General features: G+C 38.9%; 1 protein-coding gene across 1 annotated transcript; it reads right to left on the bottom strand.

Annotated features, from left to right (window-relative positions):
- Positions 1–5,012: 5,012 nt before the first annotated feature.
- Positions 5,013–16,550, bottom strand: BORCS7 (BLOC-1 related complex subunit 7). The gene is made up of 5 exons (XM_025992990.2): positions 16,338–16,550; positions 9,213–9,275; positions 9,043–9,086; positions 7,690–7,710; positions 5,013–6,830 (listed from the first exon to the last, which is right to left on the bottom strand). Exons 1-5 carry the CDS (start codon positions 16,533–16,535, stop codon positions 6,779–6,781), a joined length of 378 nt encoding a protein of 125 aa, XP_025848775.1. The 5' UTR covers positions 16,536–16,550; the 3' UTR covers positions 5,013–6,778.
- Between the last annotated feature and the right edge of the window lie 5,617 nt (positions 16,551–22,167).

Here is a 22,167-nt window from a genome sequence, read left to right as displayed (position 1 = left end):
TCAGGTTTTTGGGTAAATACTCAGCAATGGAATTACTAGATCACATGGAATTCTATTTTTAACTTTCTGAGGATTCCCCCATACTGCTTTCCACAGTGAGTGCACCAGTTTGCATTCACACCAACAGTGGGAGGGTTTCCTTTTGTCCACATCTTCGCCAACACTTGTTATTTCTTGTCCTTTTGAGATCAGTCATTTTGACTGGTGGTATCTTATTATGGTTCTGAATTGCATTTATCTGATGAGCGATCATGCACATCTTTTCACATCTGTTGGCCAGATGCATATCTTCTTTGGAGAAATGTCTGTTCAGGTCCTCTGCCCATTTTTTAAACAGAATATTCTAAATCTATTTTTAAAGTCAGGTTTATTGAAATATAATTTACATTCAGTAAAATTCAACTTTCTCTAGTGTACAGTTCTGTGAATTCTGACAAACGTACACATGACAGTTAAGACCCTCTCATACTAAAAAATTTCTTTATGCCCCTTTGTAGGAAATCCTAATCCCCTCCCCTACCAGCTCCTAAACCACCACAGATCTATTCTCCTGCCTTTTCCAGGATGCCATGGAATCATACTGTATGCATGCAGTAGTTCTCAGTCTGTAAATTGTATTTAGAAAATCAACTCTGTTAAATTCATTTTTAACCTCTAGTAGTTTCTAGTCGATTGTGTTTCCTAAGTAATGTCATTCCATCCTGCCAAAAGTTTTTTTTTTTCCATCCCTATATTGAAAAACAGCATGGTCCATTTGTGTAGATTTTTTTTTCAGTTAAGTACAGTACTGTAAATGTATTTACTTCCTTTGCAATTTTCTTAATAACATTGTTTTTTCTCTAGCTTACTTCATTGTAAATACAGTATATAGCACATATAACATACAAAATATGTATTGACTGTTTATGTTATTGATAAGGCTTCTAGCCAATAGGCTATTAGTAGTTACATTTTTGGGGAGTCGAAAGTTATACACAGATTTTCGACTGTGCAGGTTTGGTACCCCAACCCCCATGTTGTATAAGGGCTCACTGTATTTGTCTATCTTACTTCCTTCTGTGGTCGTAATAAGTATTTCTATTTATTAGGATAGGAAGAAGATATGGATATCTAAATGGGACTAAATTTACTGTTACACTCATTTTTAAATCTCATCTGTTAATAACAATCTTCCTTGATGTTGATTAGTTGTTGTTAAATATTAATAGAAGCTGTTGTATTTTAATATTTTTAAAGATTTAAACCCATGAAAACAATCCTTGTTGGAATATTTTTATAGCTTAGGATATTTCCAACTATTAAGTGTGCAAAAATGCGTGTTTCTATAGCTATCGGTTTCTTGGCAATTGTATAATTGTAAAAACACTCTTGAATATTCATTTTCAAAATTCTGTCTCCTTGGGATCCCTGGGTGGCTCAGCAGTTTGGTGCCTGCCTTTGGCCCAGAGGGTGATCCTGGAGTCCCGGGATTGAATCCCACATTGGGCTCCCTGCATGGAGCCTGCTTCTCCCTCTGCCTGTGTCTCTGCCTCTCTCTCTCTCTATGTCTCGAATGAATGAATGAATGAATGAATGAACCAAAATACTGCCTCCATAAAATTAGTTCCTTTAGAAAAGCCTTCACTTTCTCACTCATTATTAAAATGCTACTTTTATCTTGAAGGCAAAGATTAATGGGAGTTAAGGAAAGGGCTTTACTGTTTTCTACTTGTTCATTGTACTTACTTTAGTATGTTATCCTCAATTTGTGGGTTTTCACAAGAATCATTTGATAAGCCTAAAATCCACATAACCACACACAGATAAACCACAATAAAGCAAACCACCATCAACTTAAATTGAGTGATTCCCAATTTTCTGTCAGGAATCTAGTGTACAGCACTGATTCTGCACCACACTGCTTGCAGCCATCATTCATTCTGATGGTCCGTGCACCAACCGCAGGGGTTTTGTTTTTTTTTAAATTACCCTGGCTAAAGGACAGGCATGCTGAGTAGATCAGTAAGCTCTGTAGACCAAATCAGAGCTCTCATATCAAGTCATATTTTAAATATTAACAAAATAATTATCTTTCTTAAGATAAAAAATAAACATACATAGAAAATTTCATATTTGAGGTGTCTGGTGGTTCAGTTGGTTAAGCATCTACTGTCAGGTCAGGTCATGGTCCTAGGGTTCTGGGTCCTGGGACTGAGCTCCTCATTAGGCTCTGTGCTCAGCAGAGAGTCTGCTTCTTCCTCTCCCTCTGCCCCTCTCCCTGCTTGTGTTCTCTCTCTTGCTCGCTCACTCTCTCTCTCAAATAAAATCTTAAAAAAAAAAAAAAAGTAAAATAAAAAAAAAATTTTAAGAAATCTTCATATCTTCTTTCCTTACCTCCAAGGATGGTCTTGTGCATACTTCCCCATATCCCACCTTGGAACCAAACTACTGGTCTGACAATTACAGAATCGTCCAGAAAGGCAGATTTTGGTTCAATACACAGACCATCTTTAAAGAAGTAGAGCTTTCCAAAATGGCCAGCATCCCTAAGTAAAGGATTGCCCAAAATTGGAAGCATTCAGGCAGAAGCCAGATGACCAGCTGGATGTTTACTTGCCAGAGATGCAGTGGCAGGGGTAAATGCATTGGATTCAATTACTTCCAAGGTCCTTTCTTTTGTACTGTATTAAATACCAGAAAATGACAAATAGCACCCACGTTTCTATTTATAATAAAAGTAACAGACAACAGAGAGCTAGACTAGTACTCAAAAGATCTATCATCAAACTCAATAACTTTGGGTAGTCATGTCCTGTCCCTGGCTATGTTTTAACCCCTGTAAAACATGGGGCCAGAATTCAGTTACTTTTGAGACCCCATACAGAGCTAAGATTCTGGGGTTGATTCTTTCTTCTTCACCAAATATTCTATGTTGGTTCTTTTTTCTTTTAATTTAATTTAATTTATTTATTCATGAAAGACACAGAGAGGGAGAGAGAAGCAGAGACACAGGCAGAGGGAGAAGCAGGCTCCATGCAGGGAGCCTGATGTGGGACTCCATCCTAGGACTCCAGGATCACACCCTGGGCCGAAGGCAGGTGCTAAACTGCTGAACCATCCAGGGACCCCCCCATATGTTGGTTCTTTAGAAAGAACTCTGGAAAGAAATTTTTTTTCTTTTTCTCTTGGTTTTAATTAGAAATAAAAGTTAATTTTTTCAAATGCCTGTATTACAGTGATATATGATTTAATGTTTCTTATCAATGTAATGTGTTTTGCAGCTGTTACATCAATTTTGCAATTCTGGAATTATCTTAGCAATCTTCAAAAATGTTTCTCTATTCAATTTGTCTGAGATTTTATTAGGATTTTTGCATCTATGTTCATAAATAAGAATTTCCTAAATTTTCTTATGCTATTTTGCTTTTAATTTTTAAAAATGAAAGTCACAAGGGCACGTGGCTGGCCCAGTTGGTAGAGCATGTGACTCTTGACCTGGGAGATAAGTCTGAGCCCCATGTTGGGTATAGTGATTACTTAAAAAATAAAATCTTTAAAAATAATTAAATAAATAAAAATAAAAATGAAAGTCATATTAATTTCAGCAAATGAACTGGGTATCTTACTATTATTTTCTATACTTTGAGAGTATATGGAAACTCTCTGATAGTTTGGAAAAGTCTCAGGAAAGCCATCACAAGGAAATGACTTTCCTTTTTTTATTCTTTATTTTTTATGTAAGCTCTAGGCCCAATGTGGGGTTCAAACTCATCACCCCAAGATCAAGAGTGGCATGCTCTTCTGACTGAGCCAGGTAGGTGCCCCAGACATACTCTCTTTTAAATGGCAGTTTTGTAATATTCTATCTTTAAAGGAGCCACACATTTTGATACTAGCATTCAAATTTCTAGCATCAAGCTGACAGATCATGCTTTTAAAATCTAATTGATTTATATATCTCCATTTCAATTATAAATTTACTAATGTGTACTTTTAGATTGAGCGGATACTTTACCAATTTAATTTTTAAGATTTTATTTTTAAGAAATCTCCACATCCAATGTGGAGCTTGAACTTACAACTCCAAGATCAAGAATCACATGCTCTACCAATTGAAAACTATCCAGCTGCCGAATACTTTTCCAATTTAATCTATAAGAACCAATTAATTATATCAAATATTTTTCAAATTCTTATCATTCATGCTCGGTTTTCTTATTCTATTTTAATTTCTTCTCTAAGTTCTAGCCACAAACTCCTTAAAAAAGAAAACATTTCCACCCTTTTCCCTAATATGGAGATTTAAAGCAGGATTTTTTTCCTTTATATTACTGCTTAGGTTCTATCACATGAATTTTCTTGCATAGAATTTGAATTTTCATGGGATACCTGGGTGGCTCAGCAGTTTGGTGCCTGCCTTCGACCCAGGGTGTTGTCCTGGGGTCCTGGGATCGAGTCCCACATAGGCCTCCCTGCATGGGGCCTGCTTCTCCCTCTGCTTGTGTCTCTGCTCCTCGCTCTCTCTGTGTGTCTCTCATGAATAAATAAATAAAATCTTAAAATAAAAAAAAAAAAGAATCTGAATTTTCACTATTTTAAAAATATTATCTTTCAACAGATTCTCTACAACCCAGATGTTATTTAAAGAAGTATTTTTAGTTTCCATATGTTTGATCACCATTTAATTCTACCTAACCCATTATTTCCACAAGAGACATACTATCAAATTATGTATACAATTCTGATTGTTGATACTTTTTTGGCTACTTTTCTTTCATGGATTTTGGCATTACATTCTTTAAAATGACTAAATCTGGGGATCCCCGGGTGGCTCAGCGGTTTAGTGCCTGCCTTTGGCCCGGGGCGTGATCCTGGAGTCCCGGGATCAAGCCCCATGTTGGGCTCCCTGCATGGAGCCTGCTTCTCCCTCTGCCTGTGTCTCTGCCTCTCTTTCTCTCTCTCTCTCTCTCTGTGTCTCTCATGAATAAATAAATAAATAATCTTTAAAAAAATAAAAAAATAAAATGACTAAATTCAGTACTACTAGGTTTTGTTATTTATTGTAAATTTTACACATACCATTAAAATTTTAATGATGAATTTTTTTATCAAGTATAATGTAAGCAATCATTGCTTCTTTAATATTTGTTCCATCATGATAAGGAAAACTTAGACCATACCTTTACTTTAATTTTTAATTTTTTACAAATGTCATGTTAGATATTTCTTTCCATCTTGGATACTTGGATGATTAAACTTTGCTTTGCTTTCTAAACTGATGATCCTTTTAAAATACTGGTCCTTGGATTTTCTAAGCAGATAATCCTACCATATGATAATCATTTTACCTCCTTGTTGCTCATAATAGCTATACTTATTTTTAATTTCTGCACTAGACATGGCCTCCAGCAAAATGCTGAATAGCAACAGTGATAGTAATATCCTCCAATAATGCCAAATGTTTTACTCCTAATATGACATTTGCTGTCAACTTGTGACCCTTCTTTTAGAAGGTGAATTAAGTCCACTTACATTTAATAATTGTGATGTTATTGAATGAATGCATAACTAAATTCCTTCACACTTAGTTTTTTTCTTTTACCTTAAGCTAATGTGTATAGGTATAATGAGGGATAAATACAACCTAATATAATTAGTCAACTTGATGATATACAATATGAATTAAATTTGACTCTTACTTGCTTTTTCTTTTTCACTGAAAACACCACCATTTTCTTATGTCAGCTTTCTCCTAATTCCTTAGTGAAGTAAGAAATGAACTAGAACACAACATGGTCCCATTTAAAATTCAAAGACATTCAAAGAAATGCCTTTTAGCAAGATGAATTAAATGAACATGGGCAAATATCTAAAAACAGAAGGCTTTCACCATGGCACAGCCCTACATTGCCTTTGCATTTGGCAGTAATGTTCTACAAGTGAATCTGCTGATGATTAGCAAAATTACAAAATGAACCCAAGGCCAATTAATCTAGAGTCACAAAAAAGAAATGCAGGTCAAGGCAGGAGTTTGCAGCTGGCCAGATATGGTACCATTTGCCTAATTTTCAATTGGGAATTTGCTACAGTGAATAAAATAAATATCTCCTCTGAGTTAATAAAAAGTAACAGATATTACCTATCACCATTCTGTAACCATGAGACTTCCTGAACATATATATGATCAAAAGAAGTCTTTAAAAAGAATATTAAGGGGATCTCTGGGTGGCTCAGCGGTTTGGCGCCTGCCTTTGGCTCAGGCTATGATCCTGGAGACCGGGGATCGAGTCCCACACTGGGCTCCCGGCATGGAGCCTGCTTCTCCCTCTGCCTCTCTCTCTGTCTTTTATGAATAAATAAATAAAATCTTTTTAAAAAATAAAAATAAAATAAAATAAAAAGAATATTAATCATTCCTATGTTTTCACAGTAGAAGCCTGATTTTTGAATTTAAAATATTATTCAGCATTTGCTTAAGAATCACATTTAGATGACATAGTTTTTCACAAGTAAAAGTTCTGTGGGAAAAACTAAGATCTTTTTTTATTTTGCTTTAACATAAAACTAAACAGAGCAATTAAAAAATTCAGTAAGAGCATGGGTTAGTCTGCTTTAAGAGTACTTCCAAAATTCAACCACCCAGCTTCTCTTCAGAGGAAACTGTAAACCATCACAAATCTTTTCTAACTTAACTTTTGGAGAAGAAAATGGAAAATTTAAACCCACAGGACAGTAACTGAATAAAATATTTCCTTCTCAGTGTCAGGCAAAGAAGTGCTTTTCCTGCTTACAAGCCATTCTATTTCAACAGATGATTCAACTGGTCCTGTAGATCAGAAGACTGCTCAACACTAAAAATTAGAACAGAGAAGAAATTTATCTGGAATGAGCAATAAAGACCTCTCTTTGTACAATTTGTACTTTAATGCATACATATTGCTGAAGCTAAATCAAAATTTATATTGGTCCACTACAGTCCCAGAAGTTTAAACTATGAAAAAAAGGTTTGTAAAGCCAATTAGTGTAACAAATTTTGTAAGGGAAAGATTTAATCCACTCAAAAAAACCCCAATATTGCTTAATGACTTTATTAGCACCTTTACTTAATAAATATTACCAGTGTAGAAAGTTTTCTATCCCTTAAGGTTGGCTTCTACACCTTGTAATTTTTAGAAAACCTTGACTAGCAATGAACTGACTTACTGCATACCTTTGAAATATACAGTTGACTTTGAATAATGTGGGAGTTACAGGCGCTGACGCCCCACACAGTCAAAATCTATGTATAACCTGACTCCCCCAAATCTTAACTACTAAGAGCTTACTGTTGACCAGAAGCCTAACTGATAATATAAACAGCCAATTAACACATATTTTGTGTTATATGTATTATAGGCTACACTCTTATAATAAAGTAAGCTAGAGAAAAAATGTTATTAAGAAAACTATAAGGAAGAAAAAATAAACATTTACAATACTGTATCGGACTTATCCAAAAAGAAATCTGTGTGTTAAGTGGAACTGTGTAGCTCAAACTTGTATTGTTCAAGGGTCAACTGTACTGTTTTCTTTATATCCCAAATGAGCCAACCCAGAACACATGAGAGTTTAAGGCCATGTGTCAACCAGAGTTTCACATTGATCCTAGGCCCAGAAGTACAATTCCCTGCAGTTGATCCCCCCGACTCCCCCATCTTTGGGGTTACTTACTTCTTCTGAATAGCTTCTTGCCTAAATCAGAAAAGGAAAGAGGAAAACAAACATTAAAAAATCTAAGAAAACTAGTTCAACTTATGGCGAGGTATTTGAAATAGGCAGAACGAATTTCTAGCTTATGTCACGATCTATATTTCTGTCCATTCTAGCTTAAGACTATGCTCTTGAAGCTCTGTTCACTAAGTGAAGAGTTGCTAAAAAGATGGATTCTAAGCCTGAAGAGGTAATGGCCCTCTATCAGACTGAGGGAGGTGGTGCCACTTACTATATGTATGGCTCACATTCAGTCCAGGTATGTGGAGCCTAATGGTCACACACCTGATATATACACACACACCAAGAATGAACATTGAGCTGTTTAAAATTCTTTTTTTTTTTTTTTTTTTTTTAGATTTTGTATTTATTCATAGAGACAGAGAGAGAGAGAGGCAGAGACACAGGCAGAGGGAGAAGCAGGCATCATACAGAGAGTCTGATGTGGGACTCAATCCAGGGTCTCCAGGATCACGCCCTGGGCTGCAGGCAACGCTAAACCGCTGCGCCACTGGGGCTGCCCAAGCTGTTTAAATGTTAAGAGTTAAATTCTCAATCATACATTTCTAATAGGTACCTAAGTAATATCAACTATATAAAATATAAAGCAAAATGAAATACAATGAAAAGCTAATTAAAATTTATCCAAGGGTGTCTGGATGGCTCAGTGGTTGAGCATCTGCCTTTGGCTTAAGTTATGATCCCAGAGTCCCAAGGGTAGAGTCTTGCATCAGGCTCCCCCTGTGGGAGCCTGCCTCTCCTTCTGCCTCTCTGTGTCTCTTATGAATAAATAAATAAAATCTTAATAAAAAAAAAGTTATCTAAAATTGTAACAGAGAGAGTTCTCTAGATTTCAAAATATCCTGGATGATTTACATGTAGGGCTGGCTTAAATGGGGGACTACAGGATACAGGCCACAGCTACACTTGATTTCTTAGTGCAAGCACAGACTCCCCAGGAGAGACCCTGGGCACAAGTAGTCAACAGATACTGATTGTCTACTAGAAACATGATCCTGGCATTGGCCCTGTCCTCCTGGGGTTTAGAGTCTCTCTCTCTGAGGAGCCCCCAGATGAATACAGAGAGACTCACAAAAGGCAGTCTCTGCTCTTGATCTCACCCCATACTCCGGCTTCTTCTGCAGTCGCAGCCATCTTTTCCAGAAGGAGCTCATTCTTAACTAACCCCACCTCTACTCCCAACTCCTGCTTTTATAGGAAAATGTGCTGAAGCACAAAGGCAGATGGGGTGGGGGGTGTTAGTCTGTGGAAGGTGACTTTGCAACAAGCCAGGACTGGAGAGGGCATACTCACTGGTATTGAAGGTGCGTTGTTATTATTGCCATTTTCCTTAAACTCTGCATTAAAAAAAAAAAAGAACAAAACAAAACAAAACAAAAAAACAGACAGAGAACATTCCACTTTCTTGTAGCCACACCAATTATGTAGATAAAACCCAAATCATAAAAGGAATTGTTTCTTACATCTTCTGAGTGCAAGATGGCATCTTCCTGCAGGACCATGTTTCGAGCCGCCTGACCTAGCAGCTGGAAGACAAAAATAAAGTGGTAATGATCAAAATCTGCAAACTTCCTGTCATCTTCTCTTGCAGCTGTTATACCACCGCCCTCTCTCCTCCCCTCCCCCCATACAACTACAAATGCTCCAAATGTAACAGAGGATAATTTCCCATTTGTTCACGTTGAAAATCCAAATTCAGGGTCACTCTGGCAGTCCTGGCCTGGGCTAACCACCCGTTCCAAAGGCTACTGCTTAAGAAATCAAGGGCTCCCTGTGTAGCTTATGAGCCAAGAGCTGAAAGGAGAAGTCTGCAAAGAAAACTTTGGCTGCACAGGCCCAGTGAGAACTTTTGGTTTTTTAAAGGCAAATCTGACATTTGGGGTGGTTTGAAAGGGATGAGGGAGCAGGAACTAGGGCAGGGCTAAAAAGGAGAGCAGGAATATAGCTGTTTAGAAATGGAATGAGAGAGGGACACCTGGGTGGCTCAGCGGTTGAGCGTCTGCCTTTGGCTCAGGGCGTGATCTCGGAGTCCTGCAATCGAGTCCCACATCAGGCTTCCGGCATGGAACCTGCTTCTCCCTCTGCCTGTGTCTCTGCCTCTCTCTCTCTGTGTCTCTCATGAATAAATAAATAAAATATTTTTAAAATAAATAAATAAACAAAAACAATCAGAAAAAAAAAAAAAGAAGAAGAAATGGGAATGGAATGAGAGAGACACACAGAGCACAAAGAGGCCTGGGAAGAAGCTCGGGGTTGAAACGGGAAAGCACCACAGGAAGGATGGCCGGATGGGGCAGGGTAGGATACAAGGAGAAAATGTAACTGTACTTACGGCAATGAGCAAAGCTCCACCCACGTAGAGAATTGTGAATCATTGTGCTGTACACTTGAAACTAATATAACATTGTATGTCAACTATATTTCAATTTAAAAAGAAAGACAAAAAGGAGAAATGTGGAAGTGGATTTTGATGAGTTCTGATAGCTGATAGAGGGGCCACAAGACCAAGAGACAAAAGCTGAGCTCCGATTCAGATGGCTGGCCTGTGGCCACAGAGATGTGACTCAGGGCTGTGAGGCAAGGGGAGATGGACAGAAGTCTGTGGCCTACTGTCATACTCTGCTCCAGCAGACATGAAGTCCAACCCCATAAGGGGAGCTGCTGCTATGTACATCCTACCTACCATCCCTGTTCCCTTGGGCCAGAGAGATTCCGATGAAGAGGGGACTGATGACCTAAAATTCACCAGGAATACCAGCATTGCTATGGCCTCCAGATAGTCTTTTTACTAATTTTCAAGTTTTAAAATTAATAAACCTATATGTGCTTCTAAGTCGAAACAGTAAAATAAGACCTTCGATCCCTGTCCTTTTCCCTACCCATTCTCCTTCCCCTATGCATAAATATTTTTTTAGAGGCACCTGGTTGGCTCAGGTAGTAGAGCACGTGCGACTCTTGATCTCAGGGTCATGAGTTCAAGCCCCACGTTGGGCATGGAGCCTAGTTAACTAAGCTAAATAAATAAATAAAAATTAAAAATATACATATACTACCTATGTACATATAATAATGGGATATATATATATATATATATATACACACACACACACACACACACACACACACACACAGGGTTCATCTTTTCATTGCTTCTTTCTAAAAGTGGACATACATATATACCTGTCCCCCTCCTTACTTAAAATGTAACTACTATCTGCACTCTTCCACACAGTGCTATTTTCACTTGACAAGATAGGCTAAAATAGATGTGCAGTAATTTATACTGAATCTGCGCATTGCTCTTTTATGGCTGCTGAGCACTCTGCTGTATACATGCCCCCATAAGATTATTCAACCAGTTGTCTTGTAGACTTTGGGACTATTTCTAGTCTTTGCTATTATAAGTAGTGCTACAAAAAAAAAAAAAAAAAAAAAAACAACCTTATATATCTATGTGTCTTTTTGCTAGTGTATCTTTGGGATAGATTCATAGAATTATGACTGTGATTGCTGGATGAGGGGATTTTAGTTTTGCTACATATTGCCAAATTCCCCTCCACTGGGGTTACACCATTGCACACTCCTGTCCACAATGTATTAGAGTGCCTCTGGCCACTTTTAAGTGGCCAACTCCAAAGTCCTATAGATGGGAGATGGTGACAGACAAACTGATGACAGAAAGAAAAGGTTCTCACAGAATCTTCCTCATTCATTGAGTCGGTCAGTCAACAAATATTTATTAAGTGCTTATAATATGCTAGGGAGAAACATAGCCCCTGTCCTCACAGGGCTCACAATTTGGGGACACAGGCACTACCTTATGGTAACAGCTGATGGGGAAGCACCAGATGACTGGACAGCACAGGGTAGGGGGGGTGGGATGTGACCCATTACAGGGATGGGTGTTCAGGGAGGGCTTCCTAAAAGAAGTGACTTCTAAGCAGAGACCTAAAAGTCGAGCACAATCAGATTTACTGTTTTAGAAGCGTGGCAAGCAGAATGGACTGAAGCAGGGACGAAGTTAGAGAGACTGGTTTGGGAGAACACTGCCATAGTCTAGGCAAGCAGTGAAAGTGGCCTGAGCCACAGGAGTGGCAGTTGAAAGGCAGGCGGCCAGGGTGGGGGAGGTGATCATTTAGAAGATAGACTCAAGGAGACTCATGATTCCTGGACTCGTGATTGCTGTTGCAATGCAGGGCCAAGGCCCTTTCTTTGATGAAAGATGTCTTCATTGGCATTCTGCATCATTTTCTTGCATAAACCAACCACGCACATCACATATCATTTAAGATGTCCGGTTTGGGTTCCTTTAAAGTGGAACAACATCTTGAGTATTTCCCCCTAGGCTTTTACCATTGACTTGCTCATTTGAGTTGCTATTAAGCAACTCAATAGCAATCTTAGCTACTCATCTTCAACAAGTATTATTACTAAGTTGCTATTTGTTAGCTCTTCATCTTCAAGATCTTTCCAACATAGTTTTCATAGCAATTCCAATTCCCTTTTTGTTTTCATTCTGGTTCATCATTTTCCATATTATTGCATTAAATAATGCAGTTACAGTAGCAAGCATAAACACAGGCTTAAGATAACAGACAAAGGACCCTAAAAAAAAGAACCCTCCCCCACAATGGACCCTTTACTCAGCACACAACTCGACTGGAGGAGTAGAGGTGCAGGCATACACAGGAGGAGCGTGGGAATCACACATGTGGGCACAGGCTGGCATGTTCTTCCCCACTTGGTACTCCAGCCATACTGGCCTCCTCGTACACCCTGCACACACTCCCATTTCAAGACATTTGCATTTGCCATTTCTTCTATTTGGAACGCTCTGCCTCCAGATGTCCATGTGACTGATTCCCTCACTTCATTCAGGTGTCTACTCCAATGTCTCCTCCTTTAGGGAGCCCTTCCCTAACCACCCTGTCTCAGGAAAACCCTTTTATCACTCTCTACTCTCAGCTTAGTTTTTTCTTCATGATATTTATTACTACCTGTTTGTTTTATTTATTTGTCTGTCTCTTCACTAAAATGTAAGCTTCCTAAGTACAGGGACTAGTTTCGTGTATCATCCTCTACCTTATACCTGGAATAGTTCATGGCACATACCAGACAATATTTGTTAAGTGAATGCTGTGGAAGGAGAGCTTTACACGTGGAAATTGTCAGCTAATCAAATAAAACAGCCACAAGGAGACTGCTGATAAGAGAAACAATGTTCTATGTGCTAAGAAGGATTGAAATAGAAAATTAGGCTCCATGTCCACAATGAGACCAAGAGTTTCCTTTCCCTCAGGACCAACAACAGGGAAGTGCCCTGTGGCTTTGGGACAATTTAGGCCACACCAAAACCAAATCAAAAAGGTAGAGAAGAAAGTCTAAGGAATATAAAGAATGTGTACCCCCCTGGAGAAGAGAGTTGCCACTAGATCCCCAAAAACCATAAACAGAAGTTGTTAAGTGAAAATAAACTGTAAATACTTGAGACATTTTTTTCTCTAGGAGACTCAGGTTACAGCTCAGGACACCATCAAGAAAATAAAAACAAAACTCACAGAATGGGAGAAAATATGTACAAACAATATCCAATAAGGGATAAACATTCAGAATATATGAAGAACTACAACTCAATAACAGAAAGTCCAATTTGGAAATGGACAATGATTTTCATAGACATTTCTCCAAAGATATACAAATGGCCAGTAAGAACAAGAACAATGCTCAACATCACTAGTCTTTGGGGAAATGCAAATCAAAACCACTGGGGGATACTAGTTTATACCTCTCACGATAGCTATGATTAAAAATGGAAAATGACAAATGTAGCTGGAACGCTGATGCACTGGTAACAATGGAAAATAGTACACCTATTGTGCTAAACAATATGGGGATTCCTCAAAAAGTTATATGACCCAGCAATTGCAATTGCAACTCAGCAATTACCCCAAATAATTGGAAGTAGGGTCTCAATTAGGTATTTATATACCAATGTTTACTGCAGCATATTCACAAAGCCAAAAGGTGGAAACAATCACCAAATGAATGAATAAATAAAACGTGGTATATACATAAAATGGAATATTATTCAGTCCTAAAGATTAATATAATACTGATATGTGTTACCAAAAAAAACAAAGACAAAAAAAGAAAAGCAACAAGACACTCCAAATAATCTATACTTTAGTAAAGGAAATGGCAAAAATACATAACTACAGAAAAAGTCAATATAATAAGATACCCAATAAAAAGATAAATCAGAGAACTGAGAGATGATGTGTAAACCTCAGAACGCTGGAATTATTTCAGTTTAACTCAATTCATACCATTTACTGAACACCCAATCTAACTCTACTATAGAAGAACCTCATGTGAAAAATACACAAGGAGGAACAGAAAGGAGCAAGTAACATTAGGGCAGTCAATGGTAACGCCACGGCTTTGTGGCCACTTAACCAGCTAATATCACATGAGAGGTGATGTCCAAGATTATGAGCCTAGAACCAGTCTGCCTAAATTTGAATCCTAGTTCTATCCCTTCCTAGCTACGGTGTAACCTTGGACAAATTCCTTTTTGTATCTTCTATATAAGAAAAGCATCTCCTCTATTAGTGAGTATAAAGATTAAGCTACATAAAACACAGTAGAGTTCAGCACATAGTAGATGCTCAATAAAAGAAGATGGATGTTCAATACATACTGGTGGTTAACTATGAACACTATATACATATTTTAAATTTATGTATCCATACCTTGTTTCTCCTCCAGAAATACTGAAGGCAATTTATACCAAATTACGTGCATGTGTGTGTACACATATATACACATTTTTTTTAAACAGCAACAGAATCTAAAAGTCATTAAAAGGAGAAGGAAGTAAATGTGTCTATCACTAAAACTGATCAAAGAACTTCCGTGCAACCAAGGCAAAATGTAAGACACTTGCATTGTATAATTCTTATTTGGTAAAGGCAACATAACAATTCCTCAGAGATAGAGAGACTGTCCTCTGATACTGAATTCTAAAATGAGCATACCACATAAGACCTCATACAAAACCTACTTGGGATCACCAAATCAGTGACTTCAGCAATAGTATTATGGTAAATAAAAAACACCTTCTTCATACAGTTATTTCTTGTAGTCATTATCAATAAAAGCTAAGGACTTATCAATAAAAGCTAAGGTGATTCTGTAAAGACAATCTACTGGGCCCTAAACTAATATGAATAAAGCTGCTATGAATATTCATATACAAGTCCAAAAGCTTGTAGCCATTCTGTGCTTGTTACTATAATTACATAACTTAACGAAACAGTATAGAAACTGATGAAATATGAGTTAAAAGACAGTTGCTATTATTGTGAAAACTAAGGTGAAAATAACCAATACTTGTTGAAGATGAGCAGCCAAGACACACTGCTATTAATTATAGGCAAGATAATGGTTAAGGTTTATAGAAGAAATTCACAAAGATCTAAAAAGGCTTGTGGTTGTTTTTTTTTTTTTTTAAGATTTTATTTATTCGAGATAGAAAGGGATCAAGAGAGGACATGAGCAGGGGCAGAGGGAGAGGAAGAAACAGACTCCCTTGCAGAGCAGGGAGCCCAAGGCTGGGTGGGCTCAATGCCAGGACCTCCGTATCATGACGTGAGCTGGGAAGGCAGATGATTAATGGAGTGAGCCACCTAGAAGCCCCTAAAAAGGCTTTATACTCAGATTGTTTCACAGGTGTATTCAAGATGTTCCACTTTAAAAAACCAAAACAGGAACTCCTAGATAATATGTTATATGTGTGGTATGTATATGTAACAAAATGAGAGGCATATTATCACTTCTCTTGGGTAAAAACCTAGAGTGTAATGGCTCGATCATCAGAACCATTTTGTTTATCCATTCACTTGTCAATGGAAATTTGGGTTGTTTCCAGTTTGGTGCTATCATGGATATGGTGCCATGCACATATACAAATCTTTTTGTGGACATATATTTTCATTTCTTGTGGGTGAATATCCAAGAGTACAATACTTTTTTTGGAGACACTGTACATATATAAAACTTTCTGGTGTGAAAAAGCCATCATATAACTCCATTCGTGGAACCAGCTAAAGGATGAAGGGGAAGTCAGGGCAACGGAGAAAGCTAATTAATGAAACAGAAAACCAAGAATGTGGCCAGAAAGACAAATCAGAAAAGAACAAATCCACAGACGATGCACAGAAGTGTGGAAGGAATCTGGGATGTTGAGGGCAAAACCATGCGGAATTTCGGGGCTAAAAATGGATAGATCTTCACTAGAAGACAACCCAATGAAACAAATGAGGAACTGGCCAGGACCACTGTCTTATCCGCTGCTCCCAGGCAATCTCCGCCTTAAAGCACAGATTCCCACCGTTTTTTTCTCTTCCTACATCGCTAATGCCGGAGAGACTACACATCCCAGAATGCAACACGCGCCCTTAGCGGAAGAGCTCTACTATCTGGGAGCGGTTCACAGCCTACAATTCCCAGGAGGTAATGCGATCTCCTTCCCACTAGGGAAGACTTGGGCCCGGGGTACCCGGCCGGAATGTCCACTCCCAGCTCACCTCAGAGCTCCGGGAGCCTTTCAGCACCTGCTTGGTGAGCGCGATCACATCCGTCCCACAGGTGTTCACCTTCTCTGTGAGGAGCCCCTTCACGGATTGACCGAATCGCGCTTGCGAATCTGGTGTCCCAGTCGCCATCACCTCAACTAGTGAACGCCTCAGCCTGGACAACGGCGAGTCGCTGGGGCCAAAAGGCATCAAAGCGGAAGGAAGCGAGGTGGTGTCTCTTCCACCGTGGGAAAAGGAAGGGACGCATGCGCCCAGCGGAGGTTGACTTTACCTAACTTTAAATTAAAATAAAATATTCAGGTGGTATCCTGAGGAAGATGGGGGCCCCAGGCGGACATCTCTGGAGGGAACGGAAGACAATTTCAGTAAATCTATGGGTTAGAGTCAGAAGGGCTGGAATACATTCCTACTTCTGCATTTAGTCATGTGACTGCAAATTACTCAAGCTTTGAGTCTTGTGTTCATCAGTAAGAAAACAATGTTCAAGTCTCCAAAGGGTTATGAGCATGAATTAAAGTAATTCAGTTCAATTTTAATAAAATTTCATGAGGCAAATATCAAACTGTGCTAGACTGAGGGTAGAGAAAGAGAAGAGATACAGTCCTTTGTCTCTAGGAGCTCCCGGGCCATGTAATGAGCCACGTAAACAGCTCATAAATGGAGGCAGTGCTCGACATCACTAGTAATTTTTTATGATAAATGATCGCTTTGTTCTATTAAAAGCAAACTGTCACGTTGGAAATGAATTAATATCTGAAATGTTTCATGTAGCTCTATTTCTTTTTTAGCTAACACACAAGAGATGAGAATGGTGTCATGTTGCAAATTTTGTTCAAAATCACCTGTATTCAGTGATGAAGTTTTGGAATTATAGGTGAGGTTTGGTGGGGTGAGGTCCGGAGCCGATGACCAAGAAAGAATTCTTGAGACGTCTTTGGTGCAAAATGGTGGTTTTATTAAAGAACAGGGACCGGACCCGTGGGCAGGAGGAGCTGCTGCCCTGAAGCCTGTGAGGGGTTGCTGATTATATACCTGGGAGTTGGGAGGGGTTTGAGGATAGTGTACTCTCTAAGGAATTTTGGAAGCAAGGTTTCCAGGACCTTGAGGGGGCTAGCTATTGTTAGGAAAATGTCACTTATTACCGTCTAATAAAACTTGAGTCATGAGATTCTTCAGATGTGTATTGGTGGGCCATGTGCTTGGAGGATGATTGCCAACACGTATCTTGGGGGTTTAGAGATAAAGGGAAATTTCTAAAGGAATTTTTATGTTAAAGTAGGCTAATAGGATCCTTCAGGTCGAGCTAAGATTGCCTTTTGCCCTTAGCAAAGTATTAACATGGAGGCAGTTGAGTCTGTAGAGGAATGTCACTCTCCCTGTTTCAAGGAGTTGTCATTGTGCTTTGTCCTCAGCCAGTCCTCTGTTCCCTCATCATTCAGTATCATTACTTTCTCCTCCAAGTGTCTAGATTCATGTCTCTGTCGATTCTTTCATTTATCAGTTTTATTAAGGTACGATTTATGTGCAATAACTATGTTCTTTCAAAGTGTACAGTTTGATTAGTGGGGCAGATGTGAACCACCACAATTAAGATATAGAACATTTTTATCACCCCCAGAGGTATCCAGATGTCTCTTTGCGGTCCATCTGTCCCTCACTCTAGGCAACAACTGATCTGCTTTCTAGCACTATAAACTAATTTGCATTTCTAGAATGCTATGTAATTGGAATAATATAGGAAGTATGGGGATCCCTGGGTGGCTCAGCGGTTTAGCGCCTGCCTTTGGCCCAGGGCACGATCCTGGAGTCCCAGGATCGAGTCCCACGTCAGGCTCCCGGCATGGAGCCTGCTTCTCCCTCCTCCTGTGTCTCTGCCTCTCTCTGTCTATCATGAATAAATAAATAAATAAATCTTTTAAAAATATATAGGAAGTATTATCTTTGTCTAGCTTCTTTCAGCATGATTTTGAGAGTTATCCACACTGTAGTGTGTATCACTAGTCTATTCCTTTTTATTGCTGAGTAATACTCCATCGTTTGAATATGTCTCATTTTGTTTATCCATTCACATGGAAATGGATATTTGGGTTGTTTCCATCTGGCGGCTGTTATAAATAAAGCTGCTGTGGCATTCAGATACAAGTCCCTCTGTGGGTCGTTTTCATTTATCTTGGATAATATCTAGGAATAGAATGGCTGGATCATATAAGTGTTTAACTTTTCAAGGCACTGCCAGGGCATCTGGGTATCTCAGTGGGTTGGGCCTCTGACTCTTGGTTTCCACTCAGGTAGTGATCTTGGAATCTTGGGATTAAGCCCTGTGTTAGGCTCTGAGCTCAGCTGGAGATTCTCTCCCTCTCCCTCTGCCCCTCTCTCTGCTCTCTTTCTCAATAAATAAATATATCTTTTAAAAAAAAAACTGCCAGGGCGCCTGGGTGGCTCAGTTGAGTGTCTCTTTTCAGCTCAGGTCATGATCCCAGGGTCCTGGGATCAAGCCCCATGTTGGGCTCCCTGCACTGCGAGAAGTCTGCTTCTTCCATTCCCTCTCCCTCTCCCTCTGCTCATACTCGCTCTCTCTCTCTCTCTCAAATAAATAAATGAAATCTTAAAAAAAAAAAAAACAATTTGCCAAACCATTTCCCAAAGTTTTTACCATTTTATGTTCCAAGTACCAGCATGGGAGACTCCAGTTGCTCCACAACCACAAATTTAGGAAAAGATTGTTATGTAGCCATGGTAACATGCCATGTTACATACCTGTGGTAGACAGACTGGCCACTGACAGGTAGCTTCCATGATCCCCATCCCATGGTGTTCATGTGCTTGTGTGATCCCCTTCTTATACATGTGGGCAGGACCTGTGGCTTGTTTCTAACCAATAGAATATGCACAAGGAATGAGAGATACATGATTGTGTATACATGATTATGTAATTGCAAATACTGTTAGAACCATCTTGCTGGGGCAGCCCAGGTGGCTCAGCAGTTTAGCGCCGCCTTCAGCCCTGGACCTGATCCTGGAGGCCCAGGATCAAGTCCCACGTCAGGCTCCCTGCATGGAGCCTGCTTCTCCCTTTGCCTGTGTCTTTGCCTCTCTCCCTCTCTCTGTTTCTCATGAATAAATAAATAAAATATTAAAAAAAAAAAGAATCATCTTGCTGAAGTCTCTTTCCCCTTTGCTGGCTGCGAGGAAGCAAGTGACCATGTTGGAGAACTCCACGTGGCAAGGAACTGCATCTAGTCACTGAGAAATGAGCCTCCAGCTGACAGCCAGCAAAAAAATGAAACACTCAAGCAAACAACCTAAAGGAACTGAATGCTACTAACAACCAGGCAAATGGGAAAATAGATCCTTACCCAGTTGTGAGCCTCCAGATGAGAACCCAGCGCTGGTTCACACCTTGATTGCAACCTTGTGAGACACTAAGTAGATGACCCACAAAAGTTGTACTTGGATTCCTGACTCACAGGGATTATAAGATAATAAATGTGTGTTGTTTTAAGCCACTGTTTGTGGTAATATTGCTGTACAGAATAGAAAACTAATACCCCCCATAACGTGCTTGAAATCTGTTCAATCAGTTAATGACAACTCACCTCAGTGAAACCCTTCTGCAGATTAAGCAATCGGGGTCATTTCTGAAAGTCATCCATAAACCAATTCATGCCAATAATTACCCCTCAGGGTGCCAATCAATGAACAGTAGTTTCACCCAAGTAACACTTCTTTTTTTTAATTTTTTAAAAGATTTTATTTTTATTATTTATTCATGAGAGACAGAGGGAGAGAGAGAGGCAGAGACACAGGCAGAGGGAGAAACAGGCTCCATGCAGGAAGCCGGACGTGGGCCTCGATCCCAGGACCCCAGGATCACACCCTGGACTGAAGGTGGCACTAAACCACTGAGCCACCCAGGCCGCCCCCCAACTAACACTTCTATAGATAATATCAACTTTCTAATGTCCATCAATCCCTGAAGTCCATGCTTCCCCAAAACTCTATTAGGATCAACAGTCTACTCTGCTTAGAGAGACTGACTGATCTCCTTTATAATAATAAGGAAATTCAGTTTTGTCTATTTCATATATTGAGCTATAGTCTAATCATCTTTTGACAGTTCTAAAGGCTCTACCAAGATCATTTTGAAGACCCTCATATGGCAGCATTCCAGGGACCTTCAGATCAACAAGGTGAACTTCCCTGGATCTTTGAATCTAGTGGTTAGACCTTGGGTCCATCTGGAGATGTACCATTTAGTTAGGAAATCTAGGTCTTTGTATAAGGTATTAGACCTTTTGTTTGGTGGTATATTGTTTGATAAATATTTTTACCATGAATATGATCATTCTGTTGCATGCTTTGCTTTTGCTGTTGTTATCTCTGTGTACAAAGCTATGTCACAAGGGATTTTGCTTTTGCCAGGATTATCTTGTTTCTTCTGAATGTATAAAGGGAGTATTCCACAGAGTATGGATGGAATCACAGGCACAGTAGTCTCAAACCCAATCTAAGCTGACCTTTGAGGGTTAATTGTTGAGATCTATTAGACTGGATCCTGGCTGGTATTATCACATCCCTTTTGCTAACTGAAACCACCCAATCTTTTTCCACTAACTGATTAACTAATTATGAATTACCATTACTTTCTGTCTCTCATATTATTAAGTAGTGGTATAACTTTCTTAATCCAGAATCCCTATAATCTTTACCCAGTGAAGGATAATCCTAGATTGTGTTTCTATAATTCAAGAAGTGTCCATGGCCAGAAAATAACATTTGGACATGCTAATACTCAATATTAATCCACTGTTATTGATTGACCTCTTGGTAAATGTAAGAAGTGACAGCATCAGGTTTGATATAGGTAGTCTAGTCACTCTTGTAAAATCCAATTCCTTACTAGAAGTCAAATTGTCTAAATAGCTAAACTATGGCTCTTTCTAGGATATATCAAATTACTCAAATAAAAGGATAGATATGTAACATAATAGCTGGCATGCCTTTAAAAGAATTAACTTCTTTAAAATTATATTTTAAAAGTTTTTTTAAAAACTTCCTCAAAAACTTTTAAAAAATAAATGTCAAATGTGACTTACTTGATGCCTTGATAATACCTACAATAATTGCTGATCCTAAAGGTAGAAAGTCACAGTTTATACTATAGAAGCTATAATCCTGCAGACATACTTTAAAGATAATCATGGTAAACAGGCTGCTGTGATTAAAAGTTTGCATACAAGAACCTCATATAAGATGATAAAAATAATAAATTCACGGAGAAGTTAAAGGATTCAATTGTAAATATATAAAATCTAGGGGCACCTGAGTGACCCAGTCAGTTAAGCGTCCAACTCTTGATTTCTACTCAGGTCATGATCTCAGGTTCGTAGGATCAAGCTCTGTGTCAGGCTCCGTGCTGAGTGTGAAGCCTCCTACAGATTCTTTCTCTCTCTCTCTCTCTCTCTCTCTCTCTCTCTGCTCCACCCATCCAGCTCACATGCACGGTCTCACTCTCTCCTTAAAAAAAAAAAAAATTAAAAATAAATAAATAAGTACACAAAATCTGGCCCATGAAATTCTGAAAAGAAACATGAGGAATGATTGAGTTTAAGACCTACCAAGTTAAGATCTTTCAAAACCAGCATCATCACCTGACAGCACCAGATAAAACCTCACGTGAACACTAGACTAAATTCTCCACGAAACACCTCATTCCAGTAGGTGCAAATTGGCCATGATATAGAACACTAATTGAAATTTTTTTCTAGGGCACCTGGGTGGCTCAATGGCTCCCACAGGGAGCCTGTTTTTCCCTCTGCCT

The sequence above is a fragment of the Vulpes vulpes genome, chromosome 15 (genome assembly GCF_048418805.1).
Source record: "Vulpes vulpes isolate BD-2025 chromosome 15, VulVul3, whole genome shotgun sequence".
Taxonomy (NCBI): Eukaryota; Metazoa; Chordata; class Mammalia; order Carnivora; family Canidae; genus Vulpes; species Vulpes vulpes.
The sequence above is the reverse complement of the archived record's forward strand: the minus strand, read 5'-3'. Positions and strand labels throughout refer to the sequence as shown.

Excerpts from the sequence above, each read along its gene's own strand:
- BORCS7 (XM_025992990.2), bottom strand. The coding sequence starts at position 16,535 with ATGCCTTTTGGCCCCAGCGACTCGCCGTTGTCCAGGCTGAGGCGTTCA. Across the intron at positions 9,276-16,337 it reads AAGGCTCCCGGAGCTCTGAG|CTGCTAGGTCAGGCGGCTCG; the intron begins GTGAGCTGGGAG and ends TTTGTCTTCCAG. Across the intron at positions 6,831-7,689 it reads CAAGAAGCTATTCAGAAGAA|TGTTGAGCAGTCTTCTGATC; the intron begins GTAAGTAACCCC and ends TCTAATTTTTAG.